Source organism: Pollicipes pollicipes, unplaced genomic scaffold, assembly GCF_011947565.3.
Source record: "Pollicipes pollicipes isolate AB1234 unplaced genomic scaffold, Ppol_2.1 Scaffold_7258;HRSCAF=8750_pilon_pilon_pilon, whole genome shotgun sequence".
Taxonomy (NCBI): domain Eukaryota; kingdom Metazoa; phylum Arthropoda; class Thecostraca; order Pollicipedomorpha; family Pollicipedidae; genus Pollicipes; species Pollicipes pollicipes.
The window spans coordinates 12,662-35,674 of NW_023597053.1; the positions used below are offsets into that span (position 1 = coordinate 12,662).

The 23,013-nt window shown below is 53.9% G+C and overlaps 2 protein-coding genes across 2 annotated transcripts; one reads left to right on the top strand and one right to left on the bottom strand.

Moving 5' to 3' along the window:
* Positions 1-2,888: 2,888 nt before the first annotated feature.
* On the bottom strand, positions 2,889-9,113 carry LOC119111025 (longitudinals lacking protein-like). The gene is made up of 5 exons (XM_037234850.1): positions 8,923-9,113; positions 5,334-5,530; positions 3,804-3,890; positions 3,202-3,331; positions 2,889-2,956 (listed from the first exon to the last, which is right to left on the bottom strand). Exons 2-5 carry the CDS (start codon positions 5,511-5,513, stop codon positions 2,889-2,891), a joined length of 465 nt encoding a protein of 154 aa, XP_037090745.1. The 5' UTR covers positions 5,514-5,530; positions 8,923-9,113.
* A 1,121-nt stretch (positions 9,114-10,234) lies between these two features.
* LOC119111033 (ethanolaminephosphotransferase 1) lies at positions 10,235-21,636 on the top strand. The gene is made up of 10 exons (XM_037234857.1): positions 10,235-10,323; positions 12,283-12,347; positions 12,680-12,835; positions 13,194-13,262; positions 15,546-15,741; positions 16,183-16,445; positions 16,976-17,151; positions 17,905-18,085; positions 18,922-19,107; positions 19,523-21,636. Exons 3-10 carry the CDS (start codon positions 12,776-12,778, stop codon positions 19,583-19,585), a joined length of 1,194 nt encoding a protein of 397 aa, XP_037090752.1. The 5' UTR covers positions 10,235-10,323; positions 12,283-12,347; positions 12,680-12,775; the 3' UTR covers positions 19,586-21,636.
* Positions 21,637-23,013: the final 1,377 nt, after the last annotated feature.

Genomic DNA, 23,013 nt, shown 5'->3' on the forward strand with positions numbered 1-23,013 from the left:
GCGGACTGTGCCAGTTCAACATGTGCCGCTTGAGGTGGCACCCGCGCAGCAGCTTGCGGCAGTGGCGACAGCGCTTCAGGTTCTTCTCGTGCTTGCGGCTGTTGGTGGGCACCGTCTCGCTCTCTCGCATGGCCGCTTCGGCAGACCGCTCGTTGATCTGGTCGTCCTCAGCCTCGAGCGCCTCCAAGCCCTCGGCCTCGGCCATGGCGTTCATCTCCTGGATGGCCAGCATCGCCTCGGTCCTGCGCGCTCGGCTCGGCCGCCGCCGGCTCGTCCTCGGGCTCGTCCTCGCCGGCCGACGACGGGTCGGAGGCGGGCGGCGGCAGGCCGCGCTCACGCGCCGCCGCCCGGATGGCCGCCTCCAGGTCGAACATGTCCGTCAGCAGGTGCGAGTGCTCCGGGTGGACCTGCCGGATATGGCGTTTCACGTTGCAGCGCCACATGGTCTTCCAGCAGTACGGACAGTGCTTGATGACTTTGGCTTTGCTGACGGAGCCGGGCAGGACGGGTCGCGGCGCCGCCAGCTGGCTCGCCGTCTCGGCGTCCATCTCGTAGTCTGGGTGCGCCGAGCGCACGTGCGACCCCCAGGTACTTTTTCCACATGACCTTGGCGCACACGGGACACGAGCGCTTGTAGGCGGCGTACTTGGTGTCCGCGTCGGCCGACTCGGCTGGCTCGTCGTCGTCCGGCTCCGGCAGCGGTTCGGGGTCGGCGCCGTCCAGCGGCTCGTCGTCCGACAGCACCACCGGGTCGTGCTCGACGCCGGCCGGCAGGCGCGCCAGGCCCGTGGCCGGGTCCACGCGTCGCTCGAACCGCATGCTGGGCTTCCACGGATGCATGACGCGCATGTGGCGACGCAGGTTGTTCTGGCGCATCTTCTTGTGGCACTTGGAGCAGGAGACGATCTGCGAGCCGGTCGCCGAGTCAGCGCCGTCGCCGAACACGGGGTGCGTCAGGCCCTGGGCCGGCTCCGGCTCCGCCTCGGAGTCGGCCGGCAGCTCCACCCTGGCTTTCTGCTGGATTACCTTGCCCGGATGATAGATGTCCACGTGGTAGGGCAGGCGGGTGCGCGCCATATGCTTGTTGCAGAAGTCGCACTGGATAACGTCCTCGCCGCACTTCTCCAAGTGGCTCGCCATGCTGGAAGACCAGAGGACCAGGCCACAGCGCGCGCACGGCTGCTTGACGCGGCCGAAGATGAAGCTGCTGCAGAAGTAGGACAGGTCTGGGTAGCGCTTTAGCATTTGCGACTTGAAGCGGCGGTTTTTGTAGATGGAACGGATCTGACGCGACAGCTTGCGGATCAGCTGGTCACCCAGCTTGGAATTTTTGTTGAGCAACAGCACGCAGACGCCGTGGTTGATGAGCAGGCTGGTGACGCGCGTGTGCACCACCTCGCGACACGCCTTGCACTGCAGCCGCATGCCGCCGTGAATCTGGTCATGTGCTTGCCAAGCGTGCGCATGTTGACTTCGCGCGTGCAGTACGGGCAAAAGTAGCCGCGGTCGGGCAGGCTCAGCTGCCGCCGCAGGATGCGGTCCAGCAGCGCGCTGGTGCCGGGGATCAGCATCTCGTCCAGGTTGCCGGCGGCCGGGTCACCCGTAAGGGCCGGTACCACGTGCGTCACGCCGCCGCCCTCGCCGCCGCCGCCTCCGCTGCCGCCACCACCGCTGCCGCCGCCGCCGCCGCCACCGCCGCCGCCGCCGCCGCCGCCGCCGCCGCCGTCCAGCTTCTCCAGCCGAACCACGCACGGGCTCACGGCTGAAACAGAGGGGCGCAGATGGCGCGTCAGAGCCGGCGGCGGCGGCGAGGCGGCGGTGACGGCGGCGGCGGCGAGCGGCGGCGGCGGAGAGCGGCGGCAGAGACGGAGACGGAGACGGCGGCGGCACGGATGGTGTCGCTGGACGATCCAGCGCAACAAGGCTCACTTGGGAAGCGCCCTGCTGTTCTGTCGGGGTGACCGGCGCAGCCCGCGGCTCAATCCCGGAGGTAATTACGCGCGCTCGAGGCCACCCTTCCGAGCCTGACAGAGCGATCGGCTTTTCCAGACCGGGCATCATTCCCCAAAGCTGCCGCGGTTTGTGCAACTCATCACTGCCGTTAACGTGAGTGGTGCGAAGCACTGACTGAATCAGAATCATTCGATATCCTAGCATCACCCACTATACCTTGACGACAGTATTCCCAACAATTTGTTCTACCCACCCAGCTCGCATTTCTTAGGAAAGCATGACCTTCGTGCCAAACATAACTTTCAGTTCCGTCCGGCGATGATTCCCGTAGACAATAACGCCCCTATGCAAGTTAAAACTGGACAAGATTTGCATGCGCCCGCACCCAGCTTAATGCACTGACAAAGCTCCCGCCCCGAAAAGGCCCCGAATGCTCCTCATTGCAAAAGTAATTTCGTCTCCAACACGAGTTCCACTGGCATGAGCCGATGTCGAGGCCATGATGCCAAATTCATTAGCTAAAAAAGAACTTGTGTGGTGATAACGCCAGAAGGACGCCTGTCCCGTCTCAGCTTGATGAGTCCCTCCCACCAGTTACGACCATTCGCCTGCGCGACTATGCTGGTCGAAGTCGTCGGCCACCGCCAGTCGCTGCCGCGGTTCCCCTCGCCGCCAGCTATCCGTCACCAGTCAGCCGTGAACGCTCACGGGCTCGGCGCACCCTCGGATACACAGCCGGGACGTTTCGCAACGTGAAACGTCTCGGGTCAAATTCGGTAAAATGCGGAGCTCATAACATGCCCAAAAATCTGCTAATATTAACATACACATCACACGATAAAATCACACTTAATGCCAACTAGCGTAAGTGAAAAAACCTGAACGACGCCGCCCAAACCGGACAGCTTGACACCAGCATGGAACTGCGTGTCGCGCTACTCACTTTTTGGCGGCACGCGCGCTGGTCCCACCTCGACGAAGGAGCTGCCAGCCCTGAACCCATCTGCCGGCAACAACGAAAAACATTAAACAATGCAGACAGGTGCCCCGACACGGACCGAGACGTACACTTGCGGCCACAGCAACTATAATCATCGTCCACATCTGGCACCGACTGCTCCGAGCACCGTCGCCTGCATGGCCACCTGGTCCGCACACCTCCTCCATGACCTCCAGTCCCGGGAGCCGTGAGACGCGGCCCGACGGTGTCCGCCCGGCTCCACCCACCGGTGGCGGCGGGCGCCTCGCGCTGCAGCAGGCTCAGGTCGTTGATGGTTGTCATGGCGACCGGGTGTCGGGCGGCGGGCGCCTCGTCCGGGTCGCAGGGCTCCTCCTTCACCACCACCTCCGGCTCCAGGTGGGAGGCGCGGCGGGGCTCCTGTGGCACAGGCACCGGTCACAGAGGTCACGGTCGGGTCACGGCCAGGTCACAGGGCTCCGTCACAGACGCCGCTGGCCGAAGCGCTCGCACGCCTAAAACAAGACGCCCGCCGGCGCGCTGATACCAGCGGTGGGCGCTGATAATGCCATCCAACGCTATCCAGATCTAACAGTCACGCTCTTAAAATTCCAGGGCATACCTCAGTGGATAACCAGACTTCGCAGTCGGCTGATAGACGGCGGCGCGAGCCGGCTGCGCGCCTGCTGCGCGCCGCCCGAGCGCCCGCCAGCAGCGCCGGCCTGGCCGGACGCGCCGGCCTGCCGTCAAAGGTCGTCAAGGTCGGCAGCGCCACTCACCGGCCGCGAGGAGGTGCCGCCCGTGTGCGCGTCGTCGGCCAGACCGCGCACCTCCAGCGCCTTGGCCGTCTTCAGGAAGCTGGGCAGGTCCTCCTCGGTGACGGTGACCTCGCCCTGGTAGTATGAAACGTCAGCAGGGCGGCGATGTCCTTGTACGGAATGTCGCGCATGATCACGATCGGGTGCTGGCCGGGGTTTGCCTGCCGACAAACAGAGGCGTTGATTGTGCGGGCAAGCACGCGTTCAAGCCAACACGCTCAAGTGAAACCGCTGATGGGGCTTGCAGGCCATCAGCTAATTTGCAGGTCAATGTCATTTTCCGAGCCACGTAAGTTGCCAGGTGCATTTGCGAGGAATATTATGCAAAGACATAAGACAGTAGCAAAAGCCTTATTCTTCGTAGAAAAACCGGGAGGATGAAGATAAAGATACACTGAAATTTCGGCAGCATGCCTTTAGTGAAACAAATAACAGTAGTCTACCATTCGTTTCGATAGGCGTATTGCCGAAAATATCAGCGCATCCACATCTTCATCTCCTGGCTTTTCTACGAGGAATAAGGCTATTACTACTGTCCTATTTTCGGAGCTGTGTTAAGCCTTCTCGGTTGCGGCGTGTACGCTGGTAACTTGTGCTTACTCACTGTCGCCGAGGGGCTGACACAGTTCATCTGGGGGTCTATAAACGTAGGACTGCGTCCGATCCCGCATAGCAGTTACGAAGTGAGAGTCAAGATGGACTGTGCAAGGTTTGGTTCGTACAGAAGGCACCATGTCTGGCGGGGTGTGCGAAGCCCAGCACGGACACGCCCGGGCGGGCCTCTCCCCCAAAACAACAGATTATTGCAAACAACCATTACCATCCTCTCTAGAAACACACGTCCCATGGCCACCACTTTCGTTGAAACATATGCACCATCATCCATGCTGTTTTGCAGGACTGCAATTCCACCTCAACTTTCCCCTTATTACTGAGGTGACACAATCACAACAATCACAGACCGAGAAAGTTGCATTATTCCAGTAGGAACCACAACACAAGATGCACCAGTCGTGTCGACATACGACGCACAGCAGGGGTCCACACTCGGCTCAAGAGCCGTTTACCCCTGGCCACCGGCCAACCGATGCGTGGCAACATGGCAGAAGACAGAGTTCCCGATCTCTACTGCCCCACTGGCCCAAAACAGCAAACGACAGCACCATATGCTTTGGGATAGCTGACCTACGCATGCATTGCATTGCATTCACTATGTATTCACTAAGCATGTCTTTCAAGAAGACTGCTACAGGTCAGTTCAGGTCAAGTCACAGAGCTGTGAACTATCTCTGAGGGCATGTCCCGCAAGTTTTGCCGCAAATGTTCCATCTTCAATGAAGGTAAATTGAAAACATTGGACACAAAACGAGCATATAACGATGCTTTCCAAATACCTGGTTATCAAGTTACATTCATGACTTTTTCAAACTCAAATGGCATCAATGGCTTGTTGTGACCTACACATCACATGACAATGAAATGGTGAGGACCCTGCTTCCTCCACTAACAGCAAATGAAGTCATTCCCACTTGACTTAGACCCCCAAACCCAGGGGGGAGGCAGGTGGCCCAGCTGCCATGGCGCCGCTCCCTGCCGCCGCGCACCTTGAGCAGCTGCTTGAAGTGCGGACTGGCCACAGAGAGCACCAGCCTGTGGCAGTGGAGCACACGGCCCTGGCACGAGATGGTGAGGTCAGTGAGGTCGCCGTCGTCCAGACACTCTTTCATCGAGCAGGCGAAGCTGGGCAGGTGGTTGTCCCAGCGCAGCAGCAGCTGGGACCCCATGGTGGTGACTGCAGAGTCTGTCAACCAGGAGAGGATACTGTACAGATGCCAGCCAATCGCTGCTGATGCGCTAGGTAAAATACGGGATACCTGTGAATAACTCTGAACGACAACAATTGTCAATCTAGGCACGCTATGGTGTCTTGCTTGTCCGAACACATAGGTATATTTTTCTCAAATGGACCTATGACATATGTTGCTCAGTGGTGATTTTGTGCTGCATACCAAGAATCCAAAGTGCAGCCTGGAAACAGACACTTTCCCACACTGCCTAACAGCATGGGCAATTGGCTCTGCTGCTGGACACATACTACACCATCAGTATCATTGATGCTTCATTAAGATGTCACTGTATTGATCAGCATGACATATCTCAACCAGTACTTCCATGTGTCCCTACATTATCTGAATGTCTCAATACACATATAGAATGCTGTGAAAACAAGAGCAAGTTTTGACAGCTTTGTGCGATAGACCTGAATCTGACATCAGCAAAAGCCATGGTTTGAGTAGTTTGTCTGAAGGCCCAATGTTCTTTTGAAAAGCTTTTTGCGGATCTTTATGTTTTTGCCTGCAAATTGCTGAGGATAACCTTGAGCAGAAGAGATGAAACTGTCTGATGGCCCATTGAATTACAAAAAAAAAACTTAAACCAAACTGGCTGATGAAGACCGGGCTTAACCACTCTGCACCAGTCTTCAGCACCCGTTACCTAAAGCCGTCGTGCACTAGCGACTTTCCCAGTTCCATGTCTTTCCACATGTTCCTTCCATTTTCGAAAAAGCTTGTCTTCATTTTGTTCCAACTGGATATGGTGGATAAATGATGCATCACACCATTTGAATGTGCATTAGCATTCCAGACAGCATACCACACTGCAGGTTCCATACCTTGGACTGGCAGCCTTATTACCCTGAACTGGCAAAAAGGTAATGCATACTAGATTGCTTAACACACATCCAGTACTGGAGGGTAGAAACTAGATACATATTGTGTGACCAATTTGTGTATACATTACATGAAAGCCTTCTCACAGGAGGTACAATACAAGGTACAATCTAAGGTCCTGTTCACAAAATGTTCTGTCTGAACTTGCTGTGCCAGCTGGACCGTGATCACAGCTGCAGCAGTGGTTCCACATTCCAAGGCCACTCGCCAGTTGTGCAAATTCCAGCACATATCGCGAAGTGGGTCACTCAGTCATTCTGCGGAGCGCAGACCGCATGTTCGTGCTCTATCAATGCCATCAAGTGACCGTGTCCTATCGGTGTTATGTGTTACAGTAGGCCACGCCGAATCATGCCCACGTCATGTTCCTCTACAGGGTTGTGGCAAAGGGGTTGTGCGACTGAGCTCTGAGTGAGACGTGAGGGGGAGTGGGGGCAGTGAAGGGTGTTGTACTGTGTGGTGTTGAGGGTGTGGCATACTGTTTGCTGGCAGTGAGGCCGTGGTATCAGGCTAATGCACCAGTTCTGCAACCCTCCAGTGATGTTAGATGAACTAGTCAGAAACTATGCATTTTCTGGTGGTGGCCAGTATGCACACACATTTTTCTTACAAACAGGGTAATGGTACCATTTTAAAAGCAGCCTAGAACTCACATGATTCAACTGGCATTAGCACAAAGACCAGGTTTTGACTTATTATACAAAGAAAACCTTTCACTAGTGATAGCATATCCTGGCTTGGGCACCCTTGCACTGATGTGGTATATGATTCAGCACCAGCTGAACCAGCAAAACATGGAGATCTTCCAAGTGGGTTTGGAGGACTGATCCTATCCTCTATCTTGCAAAAATGTGTCAGATATTTGGCCACCTTTAAGCACTTCTTAGGACCTACTAGTTGAATAGCTGTGTCAGTGAAAAGAACTTCTAGATTTTGTAGAGGCTCAGGGCCTTCTTGCCAGGCTTACTCTTGAGCTGGCAGGGTTTCAACTTTGGATGGGTCCTTCCATGCATCTGATGGAATCCTGTTAGCCTCTAAGGCCCGATGCCAGCAATTTAGGGTATCATGTAGCAAAGTTGTTATCTCCCACATGCCTAAATACTTAACTGTTTATTCTGATGGTTTCCTCTACGCAGGTCATCTGTACTCACTGCAATTTTAGGGGGACAAAAGGTATGCTTGTCTAGAAATGCTAGAATCAAAGAGCTGGGAGAGAGGGCTGAGTCCCCTAACTTACTGAACAACTAGAGCCATGAGAGAGGGCTGAGCCTGTGGACTACCCCAAAAATAATTTTTCTCCCCACAACTTGGGCAAGCTGCTAAAGTCCATGTTTAGTCCTTAGCAAACTGCAAGGGGTCAGTTGCCCCTAGTCTCTCCACTGGTGCTGGAGCTACTCCAGACCACCAGCCAGTCTTAAAAAATGCATGGCAGATCTACACAAGATCTTGTAAAAGTGGGGCTGGGCTAAGAGCTTACATTTGAGACAGCTTATGAAAATTTGAGGGCAGGAACATCCTAACAGGGACAGCTCATGGCACTGTGGAGTAGGTGCAGAATTAGCATATAGCTTGAGTAGAACAACAGAGTGCACTCTGCTGCATCCAAAATCAAGGAGTTACAATCTGTAGAAGCAAGAACAGCCAGCAGCACAATAGATGATGACGATGATTTGGGTTTTAAGACACAATGGCTGTCCTGGTCATATAGTAACAAATGTGTCACATCAGTCGCAACTCCATCACAGTTGTTTTACGTACTGCCATATCATTTTATGCACACTCTTTTTGTCCGGTCATACACATTGTTACTAACAGAGCACCTGTGGCAACAGATCCACCATGACATTCAAACACAAGACAAGAGGTGTACATTTGTTTGTGCTGAACAGGTTAAATAAAAGATAAACCAGCCACATTAAGACTGACTCTCAGACAGCATAACAGCGTGCTGGCTGCACAATTGGGGCAGGATTAGATCTGCCCCAATCAACTGGCCAATGAGTCCAAATAAACATCTTTCTGGGTAAAGAAACTCCCTTTGGCCTGGGCAGCCCCGGAATGCAGGACTTCTTGGAATACAGAAAGCACCCATGAATACATACTTCCATGCCAGGTTCACTCCCTTGGAGTTGGAACCAGGCAACCCATCTCCAGCCAGAACTGTCTAAGGGAGGGGAGAGACAAAGCTGAACTTTGAAGGAACTTCTGAAATTTGAACCATTTTTTGCAAAATCGCCCAGCATCTCGGAAACCTGTGGCTCAGCCCATGCCCCCCACCATGGCTATGTCCCTGTCAGGGACCAGTACTTCATAGAACTTGCATATTCAATAATGAAAAAACATGTCAAGACCACATTTAACTGTTTGAGCATACTACTTTGGGGCCATTGTTATCATGTGCAGGGTTCGCAGGCACCAGTCAAGGGCCAAATGGGGGCCGACCAAAGAACACCGAACCAACCTCAAGGACTGGAGGTCAGAGATTTTGCTTCCTTCATCAAGTTCTGGCGAGCACTTTGCTGAATGAAAAACCTTTACGACTTCGCTGTACTACAAAAACCCTAGTAATGGTTTCATACTCTTCATAGATACAACCCGATCGTAACCGCTAGCCTCACGCCCGTCCACCACGCCGGAGATTTCTAAGATGGCGACGGCTCCCAGCCAGTTCCTGATGATGTTGCCGGTGCTTCCATATGAAGGCTCCGAAGTCAACAACCTCTGCCCACTCAGCACGTTTTAGGCCTTGTGAAATGATGAGTCATCAGCAACCGGCATCTAATTGGTAGCGGTGAACCGTTTGGCCAATCTGAGCATATTAAAAAAACGACGTGTAAGCAAAGACGAAATATTAGAAATAAACATACAGCGCGGATGGACGAGACGGCATGAAGTAAGTGGTGCATCTTAGCGGTCAAAGACGTCACAACTATTACTACAAATATTGAAAGAGAAACCACTACGTTTTCTACTAGAATGTGGGTATTTTGATAATTACCACTACGCATGTAGTTCTCGAAATCAGTTTGTATGTCGTCCACAGCTGAAGTTTGGAATTCGGGCAAAAGGTGTAGTAACTGAATAGAATAAGGGAAAAGACGCGACTTCAACCTCATGGATCAGGGAAAAATAGCGCGAGGAACCACTGGCACGTAGACGATACCGGTGGTACTAACCGTAAGTTCTCATTCAATGTGCCCTAGTTTACATGGTGAAATGGTGTTTTCGGCCCCTGTCCCGAGTCACTGCTTCGGCCACCGCTGTGTTGTAGGATATATTTGTCCTTTCTACGGTATAAACAGCAATATTGTCACCTACAATACTCAATTAAGGAGAAAGGGCAATCCATAAACAACCTAAACGATTGGAACACTCTTCCACAACCGGTCGTGTCGCCGACCTCAGATGAACAGTCCAAGTCTAGGCTTGATATGCACTGGGCTGACATCATGTACGACTGAATCTTCCCATAATTTGAGACTGTTTGGTTACCGGACCGGGAGCCTCAAGATGGGGATCTACAGGCATAGTGTTCCTTTATAATTCTCGATCGCCATAAGGTAAGGTAAGGCAAGATAAGGAGTTTACCAAATGCAAGAAAAGGATTTGCCGTACTGTGGGGCCGAAAACATCAATTGCTTGTCTCGCTCCTGTTGTGAGTCGCCGGTTCCGGCGCAGGTGGACGGCAATTGTGGCTGTAAGGTTTCATCCAGTTTCAGACGCGTTGCAGCGTTGGGTGAGGGGTGGTGGGATAGTGGGCGCGAGTGCAGTTTGCGGAGGGCTGGTGCGGTGGAGACCTTTAGTTGATGTGATTTGAGGGTGACAGTTCGTCAACAGATGAATCCAGGCAGGCACGAAAGCAGTAAGTATAATGCTCTCTAGTGGATATCGTCACGTGAGGATGCGATGGAACGTTGTAGGGTGTGGCTGGAATGTTTAGTGAAAGATTGCTTGAATTGTTTAAATTAATAATTTGGTCGCTCTGCGTCATGGTAGAATCGATCCACCTATCACTCAGATCTGTCAGACCTATTTGTCTCTTCAAGCCAGTCTGCAAGATGTACCCTCTGAGCCAGCCACCTATGGGGGTCGTTGGTGCACTAAACCTAACCTGTGCTAGGTTTAGTGTCAGTGAACCTAACCTGTGTTAGTTAGGTTCTAAACCTAACTAAACCACATCCTGTGTGCTTAACTTAAGCACGGTGAAATCGTGCTGAACCTCTTTTTGTTATTGTTCAAAGTGCATGGTGTTTTAGGGTTTTTCAGTTTCTTTTTGCAGTTGGCAGGTTTGAGAGTACTTCTATGGCAAATGCTGGACATGATGTTTTCTCACACCATGGTCTATGTCTGAACTGTTATGGGTCCTCCAGAATCAAGAGCATTTCAGTCAGTGAGGTCTATGGATCTGTAGTAGTTTTTGGTCTTAGAACTATGACTTATCTTTGTGGCTGCTTTGATGAGTATAATTTTTGAACTCCATGTTGTGTTTCTTGGCATCTTTTGTGTACCAACAAGGCAATTTATGCATCATGATGTAGACACTTCTGAGCTCTCTGCACTCTTGTATCTCAGATTTCACACTGACAACTATAACAAGGAAAAGTGCTTGTCGATCAAGTTCACTAGCTCAAGAGATGAAAGACAGGCCAGGATGTGGTGGTGATGCAGGTTTGGTGTAGACCAAGCTTTTGGATTCAGTTTAATGAAATTTGGCTGATATTTGGAAATTTCCCTTTTCAGATATGTTTGTTAATAATAAAAGCATACAACAATGGAGGAAAAAACTGCTGCTTCTTTGAGTGTTATATCAACCTGCCAGATATTTTGTCGCAGCTGAAATTTATCTATTCTTTGGTCTTGACAAACTCCACAATTTTGAACCACATCATCAGCAATGTTAAAGTCAAGAATATTCAGCACTGGCACAATGGGACTGACACAACAAGGGGGGGGGGGGGGGGGCAGTTGCCCTCCTGCTGGCAGCAAGAGAGGCAAGAGTATGTCTTTGCCCCCTCAAAATTTTAGGGGGCTCCTTCTGGTCAAACCAAAGGGCTCAGGTTATGCAGGTTTAGATGAACTAGAGAGTACTAAATCAGGCTCAGAAAAAGCTGTTTTGTGCATTAAGAGGCCAGTTGTCTGGTTCATAAGGCTGGCATTATTAATTGTGTAACTCATGGTCTGGAACAGAGGGCCCAATTTCATGTTGAGGAGCCCCTTTGCTATCTCAGGAATCTCTACTGTGCATTAGGAGGCACTTTCCCAAATAAGGAGGTGCCCTGTATGTGTCAGGAGAGGAGACCCTCTTTTTGGAACAGGAAGCACTGTTCATGTATCAAATGATGGCAGCTCCAGAACAGGACACTCGGTTTTGGGATGATTAGATCCTTTGCCGAATTAGGAAGCCCCTTTGTTGTTGTTCTTTATTAGAGCTTACAGGCATGCCAACTGTGATTGTCATTTGGTGCCCAAGGAAGCCCCCTTCTGAATTGGAGGGATCATGTTCTGGATCAGAGGCATTACATGCATCAGGAGACTCTTCTGTGGAACAGAAGGCCCTGCTTTGGAAAAGGGAGGCCTTTGCTGGTTTGAGAAGATCCCTGCATTGATCAGAAACCATCTGTTCTGATTTTTTTGTGTTTTTTGGACATCTGTTGACACAGATATGTGCAACAGTTTGATCAGGGAAGATATGCATCTAGTGTTCCCTCTGTTCCCTGAATGTCACATTGGCCAGAAGGCCCCTGGAAAATATTGCTCTCTTGAACTCAAAATATGTAGTGTTTATAATATGTTTGTAATCATGTCATCTCCCCTTCCTCAGGCTGTGATGGATAAGTGTGAAGAGTGTACATTGTTGTGAGGACAATATACTTTGACCAGAAAAAGGTGAGTTTGCTTTTAAAAAACTGTGTGAACAATGTGAATGTGAAAACAATGCGAAAAGCATGTAGTTTTGTGAATGCTGTCTGTGTAAGGTATTAAGCCCACCTTCTGATGGATTATGCTACAGCAGAACTGATTATTATTCCAGCAGTTTTGTTGTTGCATGATGGGAGTGCTTCATTGGGAAATCATCTGAAATATTGTGGTAAGAATCTGTTTGCCTGAAGAATATACTGTTGCCATGTTGTGTGCAATGGTTAACAACAAACATGAAAAGAGGTTGGCAAGAGTTGTTAAGGTTGCATCCCCAATTCTAATCATATTCAATGTTCCAGGTGCAAAGAAGAGAGTGCCAAGGGCATCAGTGCAAGAAGTCTCAGTGTTCCCTACTGGTTGTCTGTAAAACTGAGCTAGTCTGCAGTGGTTGGGCCATGCTGTTCAATACTAAGTATTTGAGGCATGAACACATCACAGGATTTGAAAACTATAAGGTTAATACAGAATGGCTTTTTAGTTCCATGAGATGGTTGCTTTAATGTTAACAAACCAGGGTGAAGGAAAGCAGCTTTATTACTGTTGGACTGATCACTGGTCTGCTGGTTTTTGTCATGTTTCATTGATGTTTGTATGGTGTTGGGTCGTGTGTGAGAAGTTCCACTGAGATATTTCATCTGCATTTGATCTGTGCTTGCTTTTGAAATGTTCATGGTCATTGGACATCTCATGAGACATCTGCAATGGACCCTGGCTTTCTGTCTCATCAACATCGCGGGTTTTCGCCTCCTACCCTTTGGTGCTCATTGATCATCACTATGCTTTAACTGCAGCACCTTCTTGTGATGTTTCCAGTATAGCTCCATTGACACAAGTCCTCTTAGCAACTATGTGATGCACCCTTTCTGGAATGCAGTCGTCAAGGTAAGCTATACAGTGTCATGCTTTGTTACCCTTTGAGCATTGCTGATAAAATCAGTGATGGTGGAGGCGAAATGCTGAGAATATTGTGATTGTAGTTGGTCTCGACCCCTTTAGTAGATTGTCGCAAAATGTGGGTCACCTGATTTCAGAACCCCTTTATTTTCGACCTCAGTATGCAAGTGCTTTATCTGATTAGGTCAACCCACTTCTAAATTCTCGTCCACTCAAGTCCACACGCTACAACCGCGTGGTTTGGTGCTCCGTTCTCAGCGCGGTGTGCGCTAAATGTTCGGCTTGGGGTTCTGATCATGGGAAATAGTTAAATAGTGTGGTTTTGATGGAGTAATTGGTGGCATACTGCGACTTCAGGCGGCCCTGATCTGTGCGCGTCGGAAGCTTAGCAGTGTGGTTGACGTGATAATGGCCAGGGTGCGGCTAGTGTGGAATAAGCCCTTAATCTTCAGCTCTGGTGCTTAAGGATGGAAGTTCCTGGTTTAACTGTGGTAATGTCATTCCATGGGCATCTATCCACTGTACATCATCAATGTTTGCAAACAACATTATTGAAGTTGGTGGACAGTTTGTGCCATTGTTGGAATTCGTGTGGCGAGTCTGGTCAGTAGCGGCCCGTCACCGCGCGGGCGGCCCGTCGGACCCGAGTCCAAGCGGCCCCCCGGCGGGCCCGGACCCTGCTCCCGCCGGGACGCACGCACCGCTCGATACCGTCGGGCGCGGCGCCGAGCAGCCGCCCCTGCCATGTGACTGCCGGGCGCTGCCGAACCCGCCACCGGCGCGCTGCCGCCCGCCCCGCCCCGCACTCATGACTGTGAACTCCGACCCTGGGGCGGCGCGGTCCAGCCGTCTTGGTCAGGTGTCCTGCACATTGTTAAAGTGCGGGCGTGATCGCGCGGGATCGTGTGCCCGGAAGTCTAAGCGAAGAGTTAAGGTTCGCGCTTGAAGGGCGGTTTAGAGCAACTTGCCCGTCTTTGTTAAGCTTCGCGTCACATTTGTCGTCGCACCCGGGTGCCACCAGTCAGCATTTATCGGACAATTATAAATGCTTAATTCTTAATCACCCAACAAGGAACACATTTGGTACGTTAATAACTACGTGCTCCTCTCTTGCGGCTTACCTCAGCTGCGTATTCCTTTGATTGTTTATCGCCGCTCTCATCGGTCAAGGTTATCGCGCAGTGGGTCTCGGACCAGGGTTTGGCTATCCTTAAAAAAACATATGTGGAAGACAAGAACGTATGTTTATAATGATCGCGCGTTTCGTATAACTGCGCAGTTCGGACGCGCCTGGTTTGAAGAAATTGCAGATCAAGCAGCGTTGAGCTGTCTGTTATGTCGCTCGTAAAAAAACGCTGCACATCAGATGTGATGCGAATTCTCGTGCTCACTCACTGCTTTGTTTTATCTGATGGGATGATATCTAAAATGATGCATATATATATATACATATATATATATATATATATATATATATATATATATATATCTATATCTATATCTATATCTATATCTATATCTATATCTATATCTATATATATATATATATCTATATATATATATATATATATATATATATATATATATAATGCGAAGCCTTAAATTTGATAGTACGAACAATTTCCTGCCGCAGAGTTTGGATTGCGCTTCTCGCTAGCGCACTGTGTTACGTACGTGCGTACTTCGCCGCCTACCTGGCCCGACTTTTTGGACAAATTTTGCCCCAGCGTAGTGGATTCCCGTGGTACTGAGGTATCTTCATCGTCTCAGGCAGCACCATATATAGCCTTCCGGCGTAGCGGGTGGATCGGGGATAACCATGTTGCGCCCAGACGAATCGTTAGTATTTCAGGCCTTTACACGTGTGAAACGTCTTGCCATTTCTCTGTCCGCCGAAGGGGATTTGTCGGCTGTCTGTTCCGTAATCCCCTGCGTTGAACTTGGTTACGCAGTGGGTTTTCGGGATTTCCCGGTATTTGTGCTTATCGTCAGGTGGTAAAACGAACATTGTCACTTTGCCGGTATGGTCGCCGCGTGTGTGTTTCGGTGGCCGATGGCAGCCGTTTGTGTTCCGCTGACTGACGGCCGCCGTGCGTGCTCCGGTGTTCGATGGCCACCGTGTGTGTTCCGCAGGCCGATGGCCGCCGTATGTGTTCCGGTAGCCGATGGTTGCCGCGTGCGTGCTCCGGTGGCCGATGGTCGCCGCATGTGCGTTCCGGCAGCCAATGGTCTCTGCGCGGCGGTCTGAGCCGGCGGCGCGTACCATTCCAGATCTGTCCGCGTAATGTGGCGCCGAACCTGCTTACGTTGACGGGCTTCCTGCTCACGGTGGCCAACTTCGTCATGCTTACCGTCTACGACTACTACTTCGTGGCGTCGAGCACGTCCAACAAGCCGGCCGTGCCGGCCATCCCGCGCTGGGTCTGGCTGGTGGCCGCCATCAACCTGTTCCTGTCACACACGCTCGGTACGGCCGACTGCCGGCGGCCGACCGTCGCCATGGAGACCGATTGATGTCGCCCCAGCGCCACCGGCTATTTACGGCCGGCGCCTCGCGAACATGGGTTGTGCTCGGCAACGTTCGGGGATTTGAGCTGATATGTTAGCCTATGGCGCGATTGTTGGCTCGGGTCTCTATCAACTCCTATAAACCCCTATAATCATTCATTGAGATTAAGGGAGTTTATGCCTGACTTTTTGCAGTTTCGATCTTGGTTTGGGATATTGCCAACCGTGCGCCTCGCCCCCCCCCCCCCCCCCTCCCGGGGCGGAAATATCCCCGTGTGTGCGCCTGACAACCAGCTACCTCCACCACCGCCTACCACGGCGTGCGTCGAGCGCCGCTGTGCCGCTCCTCAGACGATGGCGTGCGTTGGCTGACCGGCCTTGCCTCCCTCTGTGTGCGCAGACGGCATTGACGGCAAGCAGGCGCGCCGGCTGGGCGTGAGCGGGCCACTGGGCGAGCTGTTCGACCACGGCCTCGACTCGTGGACCTCCTTCTTCATCCCCATCACACTCTTTTCTGTATTCGGCAAGCTCGAGTACAGCATCCCGTCGATCCGCATGTTCTACTGCATGTGGAGCGTGTGGATGTGCTTCTTCCTGTCGCACTGGGAGAAGTACAACACCGGCCTGCTCTTCCTGCCCTGGGGCTATGACGTGTCACAACTGGTAAGAGAGCGGACATAGGAGGCCCGTTATGTCCACTGGACCCGCCCTGCCCCGCCGTTGCTCTGAATAGAGGGGGTGACAGGTCTAATCTACGATCCCTTGATATGTGCTAATGATATGCGCCGATGTTTTGCAGTACAGGTTTTGTATATGTTGTCAGCGTGTCCCAGTGCTCACTGCTTGATATGTTTCGACCGAAGAGGGTACGATGTCTGCCAGCCCGTCCGTCAGGTCGTGGAGTATGCTGGCTAACATGCCGTCTCGTGTAGGTCGTGACGTGCGCAGCGTACCACCGCCCATTAGGAATACCGCGACGTAAGGGAGCGGATCCGCGGGCCGCATGGTGACCTCCCTGTCAACCCTGGCGCGACTCTCGCGTGGGTCGTGACGTGCGCAGCGTACCACCGCCCATTAGGAGTACCGCGACGCAAGGGAGCGGATCCGTGGGCCGCGTGGTGACCTCCCTGTCGACCCTGGCGCGACCGACCAGCCCTGCCCGCCGCCGCTGACAGGCACACTGCCGCCGCCAGGGCATCCTGGTGCTGTACCTGGTCACGTTTTTCGGCGACTACACGCTGTGGAAGTTCGCGCTGTACCGGGCGGCGGACGGCACGCCCGTGATCACGGCGGGCGCCTCGTTCGAGATCCTCATGTGGCTGGGCACGCTGGGCACCAGCTTGCCCATGACGCTGTGGAACGTCTACAAGTGAGTGCGCGGTCCAGCGCTTGTCCGCGGCATCTGGCGCGGTGAGGCTGCTGAAGAAGTTGTGTATCAGCCTGTTGAGATGGGCGGCGGAGCGCTCCGACCTCAGGGCGATGCTACATACAGCGCCGCTGATGTCACGACGAAGCCCCGGCGTGGTGCCGCGGTATGATCGCGCCACTTCCGATGAAGTTTGGGCGTATTGTTTGGCCCGTGCTGACCTGCTGCAGTGCTGTCGGGACTCGACGTCGGTCCGCCGCTGGGCGTGGCGGAGCGTGTGACACTTTAAGACGTGCCGTGCCGTTGTTGTCCAGGCGTGCCTTATCGGTGTTAATAAGCCGCTGACAATGACTCGAGGCGGCAGCGTCTACAGCGGCAGCGTCTCTCGGGCCGTCGTCGGACTGCGGCAATCTCTCCGACTGGGTGACGCCCCAGCGGAGAGGGTGTCGTAAAAACACGACGTTTAACGTGGGATCCGGCTTCACGAATAAACGGCAACCAGCGGCCGACCGTTCTATGATGGGCGACAACGGATAGCTGTGCTTTGATGGCGCCTCCCCCCCCCCCCCCCCCTCCCCCGAAACAGGAAGATGTCACTGACGGCGCCTCCCTCTGACAGGGGTGCGTTCTGGCGGCACTGACGGCACCTCCCTCTGACAGGAGTGCGCTCTGACAGCGCCTCCCTTTGACAGGGGTGCGCTGTGACGGCGCCTGCCTCTGACAGGAGTGTGCTCTGACGGCGCCTTCCTCTGACAGGAGTTACCGCGACGGTACGGGCAAGGGCCGCAGCCTAGGCTCCTCGCTGCTGCCGCTGCTCTCGCCGGCCATCCTGCTGGTCATCACTTCGCTGTGGGTGGCGTTCTCCCCGTGCGACATCATCAACACCGACCTGCGGCTCTTCAGCTTCACCATCGGTGCCGTGTTCTCCAACATCTGCGTAAGTGGAGGCACGGCTTGAGTGCAGTGGTCATGCTGTTAACGAGTATAGCTGCAACTGGAATGTGCCTGTGGCCTGTCGCACGCGGCTAGTTGCAATTGTGAAGGCATGGGGCAGAGGGGTTCGTGCCGGGGAGATACGGATGCGTGCGAGTCCAGAAACCTCAGGTCAAAGTCAGAGGCTGGCCGTGCTTAGGGTTTAAACGGTTTTTGCTATGCATGTCACGTGTAGCTGTGACATTCCTGGGATGCCAAAAAATGGCTCCAGCCATGGCAGCCGATGCGTGGGATAAACGATCAAAATTGTTACCCCCGCGAGGTCAGTTTTTTACTTGTTTTTTTTCGGTGAGACAAGTGGGGGTATTCTACGCGGGCGTTTAGCTTTGCTGTGAATGCGGGAACAGTTCATCTTATCACCGTTGGGTGACACGCTATTGTCCCCCAGTTCTAACTCGGAAATCCAACGGCAAAAGCCATGTTTGTCATTGTTACAAATGCAAGACATGGTTTTTCACTCCTTGGTGGTACAGCTAGTCTCTGGTCTTGAGTTGACATAACGTGTGTTTTTATCTTGTTTGCGGCGTATCCGTTCCGTGTTGTTGCAACATGCAGCACCATCCGATGGCTTGTAGCTGGAGGTGTTGTCTTGTTGCACTCCATAATAACCCAGTTGTTTCTATTTTGGCTGTTTTGTTCCAGTACTCTCGGATCGTTTCCCAGTCTGCACTGATTTTGTTCCGCTGCAGCGCTGCCTGGCCGTCTCTCCGTCCGTGATTCTGCTCCGTTGCGCCGTCTTGTGATCTCCTCCGAACCTGTACCGGTCTCGTTCCGTTCCAGTGTCGCCTGATCGTGGCGCAGATGACCAACAATGACGTACAGGCGCTTAACAAACTGCTGGCGCCGGTGGCGCTCGCGGCGGGCGTGGCGCTACTCGCGCCTTCCACGACGCCCGCAGAGATGGCAGCACTGTGGTCGCTGGCTGTTTTCGTCACGATCGCTCACATACACTACGGAGTGTGTGTGGTAAGTTGGACGCCACGGGTTGCACCGATGCTGGCTTAGTGGGCTACGCTTGCCCTGAGCAGCAGTGCTTACATTAGACATTCCATGTGCTAATGGATGAGGGGTATGACCCAAAGAAGCATGGCGCGTGTTGGAATGTTAAGGTGCGGGAGGCATGCTTTTTCATCACAATCATTCTTCCCTCTGTTGATGAAACTCGCGACACAATTGTAGAATTCCTGGCATCGAGTGCCGTCTTTCACCATCTTTCGACCATTTGTTTGTCGCAGTATTTCGCTGGTTACGGTAAATCGCGCAATAATTGTCAGGACTGCAGAATGGACGTGGCCCTGATCTTTCGCTGCCAGCAGCCAACCACGGCGATCCGCGGCGTGCGTCCTCGACACCGGCGCTGACATCGTGTCTCTGTCGGCAGGTGCGGCAGATGTGTCACCACTTCAACATTCCGGCGCTGACAGTCAAAGAACGGACCGATTGACTATTAGCCGACGATGCCTGAACGCTAGAAGATTGACATTGGCGCGCACCGGCCGGTCACAGCCGACCGCAGCGCCCTCTCGCTCCGAGCGCGCCGGGGTCGCGGCCGGTCGGCGCCACCGCCGCCCACCGTGTGGCGACACGGACCGAGAGGGAGGGCGCTGGCGGCCACAGAAGACCGCGCTGTACCTCGCAAGCCGGTCTTAAACGTTTGAAAACACTGCAACAGTTTTGGTTATGTTGACTATCATTCGATTGGGTATCCGAATTACATTGACTTAGTGGGGAGCAGATATCTGGGATGCTTAAATTTGGTGGGATTTATGTGATCCGGGTAGTTACCGAGTGTGCGACCAATCTTATCATTTCGTATGATAATCTTCTGGTGTTCGGTATCGTCCGGACCTTTGATTTTAGCCTGGAGCTGACCTGGCTTGATTCGGTACGCTTAGTATCGATTCGAGCCCATTTGAGCTCCCCGTGTTATGTGCGTTTCTAGTCGCCGGGCGTTTCGACCCTCCACTGCAGCTTGTCTGGGGTCGAAAGGCGTGGAGTGTGGAAACAGGTGACGCGTTGCGTCAAGTTTGTGAGCGAGTTCCCGATCGATCGCCATCTCCGAAAGCCAGCAGCATCGCCCACTGCAGGCCCAGATCATCTTACCTCTGCTCCCATCGAAGCTTTCATGCTTGCCTTCCAATCATATAGCGTGGAAAGACATCCTGTCAGGGCAGTTTCAGGTGATCCTTCGTTCGTTTGAGGCTGATCACTATTCGAGGCTTATATATTCACTGTTTTAAGTTATCATTATTCGCTAAAGGTTTTAAACGTTTCATTCGTTTAACGGCGCTTTCAGATACTCCTGTTGTTAACCGAGAGTTCCATCCGTTTCCTCCGTTCTCTGGAGCTTTGGGATGTTCTTGCCGGCCTTTGATGGTTTGTGGCATCCTAAGCTATTGGTGCAGACGTCGGCACTCTTTGGTGGTCAAATTTTCTCGTACTCTGATTGCAGTGCTCCCGTTTCTGTCGCGTTTCGGTCCGCTGGCGACGGTATGCAGACGTTCCTAATTGTCGCGCTTTGCGACTCTCCACGGTCAGTGTGCTTTGTCCAGCTGGCAGACCTGCCGTCGGGTGCGGTGTCTGGTCCTGTGTGTCACGCCTGCTCCTCGCGGGAGTCGATCAGCGCGGGCCGGCGCCGCCTGCTCGGGCTGAGGGGCTGCCCGCAGCTCCCCGGCGCGACGGGCCGGTAAGCCGCGCCTCGGCCTGTGGTCTCAGCCGTCGCAATTGACCGGCCCTGGCGCTGGAGTCGGTGGGAAGCGCTCCAAGTGCCAGACGCACCCGTCTTTGTCCGTTTAGAGGCAGGATGTTCGGCGAGTCTAGGTCTTGATGCTGGAGTCAGGATCAGCGGCGAAGTGATAGTCTCGCGGCATGAATCTGCGGGCAATGTCGCAGTGATCGAGGTTGTGTAATTCAATATTTGGCTGCATTGTTTTCTTTTAGCATAATTTCTCAGGGCCGAATTTTCCCGGTCTCGCCTCTTGTGTCCTTCGTCCTGTTTGCTGCGTAAGATTTATTCTACTCTTTCGCCTGAGGCTTCATATCAAACAAGTGCAGGAAATACTTACTGGATTCGCGCATGAAATGGGTATATTGTATTGTTTTGCAATGTTTCATGTTCGTCCTCGCGGACTTTAAATGTTTTGTTCTACTCACAGTACGGGTGCTTATCCTACAAATTTGTTCCATTAGCTCGTGACTTACCGCATAATTTGGGACGCCCGGTCCTTGACTACGTCATTTTGGACGGCTGTTCGGTTTGCGCGTCCAGTGAGTCCGTTCTTTGCTTCAAACTTGTGCCGTTTCCTAACATGTTCTCCCACAATCGTCGCCGAGCCGTGCACCGTACGGGGAGTGCGCGGCGCGTGTGGGCGACACCACTCTCGTACGGGGAGTGCGCGGCGCGTGTGGGCGACGCCACTCGGGTCCAGTTGTGAGCCGCTGGCTTGGTGCGGTCGAGTGGGAGGACCCCATGGGCGGCGCACCCCACGCCGCACGCCCGGCCGGCCGGCCCGCTCCACCCACCCCTCGGAGTCAGCGCGGCCCGACGCGGCTCGGCCAAAGCAGGGACCGCCGGCCGGGTGAGGGTGACGCTCGGACCGGCCGTCCGACCGACCGTCCGTCCGTCCGTCCGTCCGTCCGTCCGTCCCCCCGGCGACTCCCGGACTCCCCTCCCGGTCGGGCCGCGGCCGCGCGCCCCGCCCCGCCCCGCCCCGCCCCGTCGTCGGTCCTCGATCGCGTGAGAGGCGCTCGCTGCCGGCGCGGCGGGCGGGGAGCAGCTCGCGCCGACGGTCGAGGGCAATCAACCCACCGACGGCTGGGCTGACCTGGCCGGTCAGCGTAGGTACTTATTCACCTGTCGGTTACCCGCCGATCGGGTCTCTGCGGGTCTTCACCCGCGCGTTTACCCCTGGCCCCCGTACTTCTGTAGCGTATCCGCGTGGTGCACAGCTCAACTGGACGAAGCCACATTTGATCCAGTCCATAACCAATGGAGCGACGAGCTCAATGCGTTACGTTTGTCTGTGCCGTGTATTTATTAGTCGAATAATCTGGTGGCAAATGTGTTTCTCCTCTTCCGTCGTCGCTCCTGAACACGAGCTCGCTGACGTGCCTAGAAATGTCATGTCGGCGTGCCTTGCTTTGGGCCAGTTGGTCCGTGCGGGGCTATGGCATGCCCGCCAATGCACGGGGTGAGAAGCGACGAGGTCTCCTCCCCGTGTTTCGGAGACCGGCCGGCTGCTGGCGGAGGTGGGCGCGGGCTTCAGGGCCCGCCAGACCGATGGATGAGGTGACTTCGGGGACAGCGGACCTCCTTAGAGGCCACGCTGTCGTCCCGCGGCGACGTAGGGCACGCCGCGTACGTCTGACCGCAAACAATCTCCCCCGAACCGTAACCCAAGGTGGCGGCGCTCGTCTCGTTCCCTGGAGCTCGAGCTCTCGCCCACGCACGGTGTGTCTTCCCTCGTCCTTTCCATCCGGCCGGGGGCGCCCCAACAGCCCCGTTCTTCGGCTTGGTCCCTCAGTGATCGCCGAGCGCCGGCCCTCCTCCCCTGCAAACAGCTCCTCAGAAGCCGTGCTCCTCTCCTCCTGGGGCCGCGTCTGTACTCGCAGATGCGGTCGGTCAGGCTGCGCTGGCCGGCCAGGGCGTGATATGTGGACACAGCGGCCGGCCGCCCACCGTGCGCTCCGGCGTCGGCAGGCGCTGCAGGCGTGTCCAGTGCAGTCGCGCTGGACGGGACCCGCGTTACGTACCCCGCGGCCTCGCGTCCGTCCGGCGCCGGGCCCTGACCATGGTCTCCCGCGAATGCGACGTTTGTATTGTGTGCGACCGACAATGAGTAGATGTTCACACCCAACGATGTAATACAGTTG

Bases quoted from the DNA above. Each gene is read 5' to 3' on its own strand.
- LOC119111025 (XM_037234850.1), bottom strand. From the start codon at position 5,513: ATGGGGTCCCAGCTGCTGCTGCGCTGGGACAACCACCTGCCCAGCTTC. The intron at 3,891-5,333 runs GTGCGCGGCGGC...GTTTGTCGGCAG, and splicing joins ACTTCAAGCAGCTGCTCAAG to GCAAACCCCGGCCAGCACCC. The intron at 2,957-3,201 runs GCGAGGCGCCCG...TGTTGCCGGCAG, and splicing joins CGACCTGAGCCTGCTGCAGC to ATGGGTTCAGGGCTGGCAGC.
- LOC119111033 (XM_037234857.1), top strand. From the start codon at position 12,776: ATGCTGTTCAATACTAAGTATTTGAGGCATGAACACATCACAGGATTT. The intron at 13,263-15,545 runs GTAAGCTATACA...GTACCATTCCAG, and splicing joins TCTGGAATGCAGTCGTCAAG to ATCTGTCCGCGTAATGTGGC. The intron at 15,742-16,182 runs GTACGGCCGACT...CTGTGTGCGCAG, and splicing joins GTTCCTGTCACACACGCTCG to ACGGCATTGACGGCAAGCAG.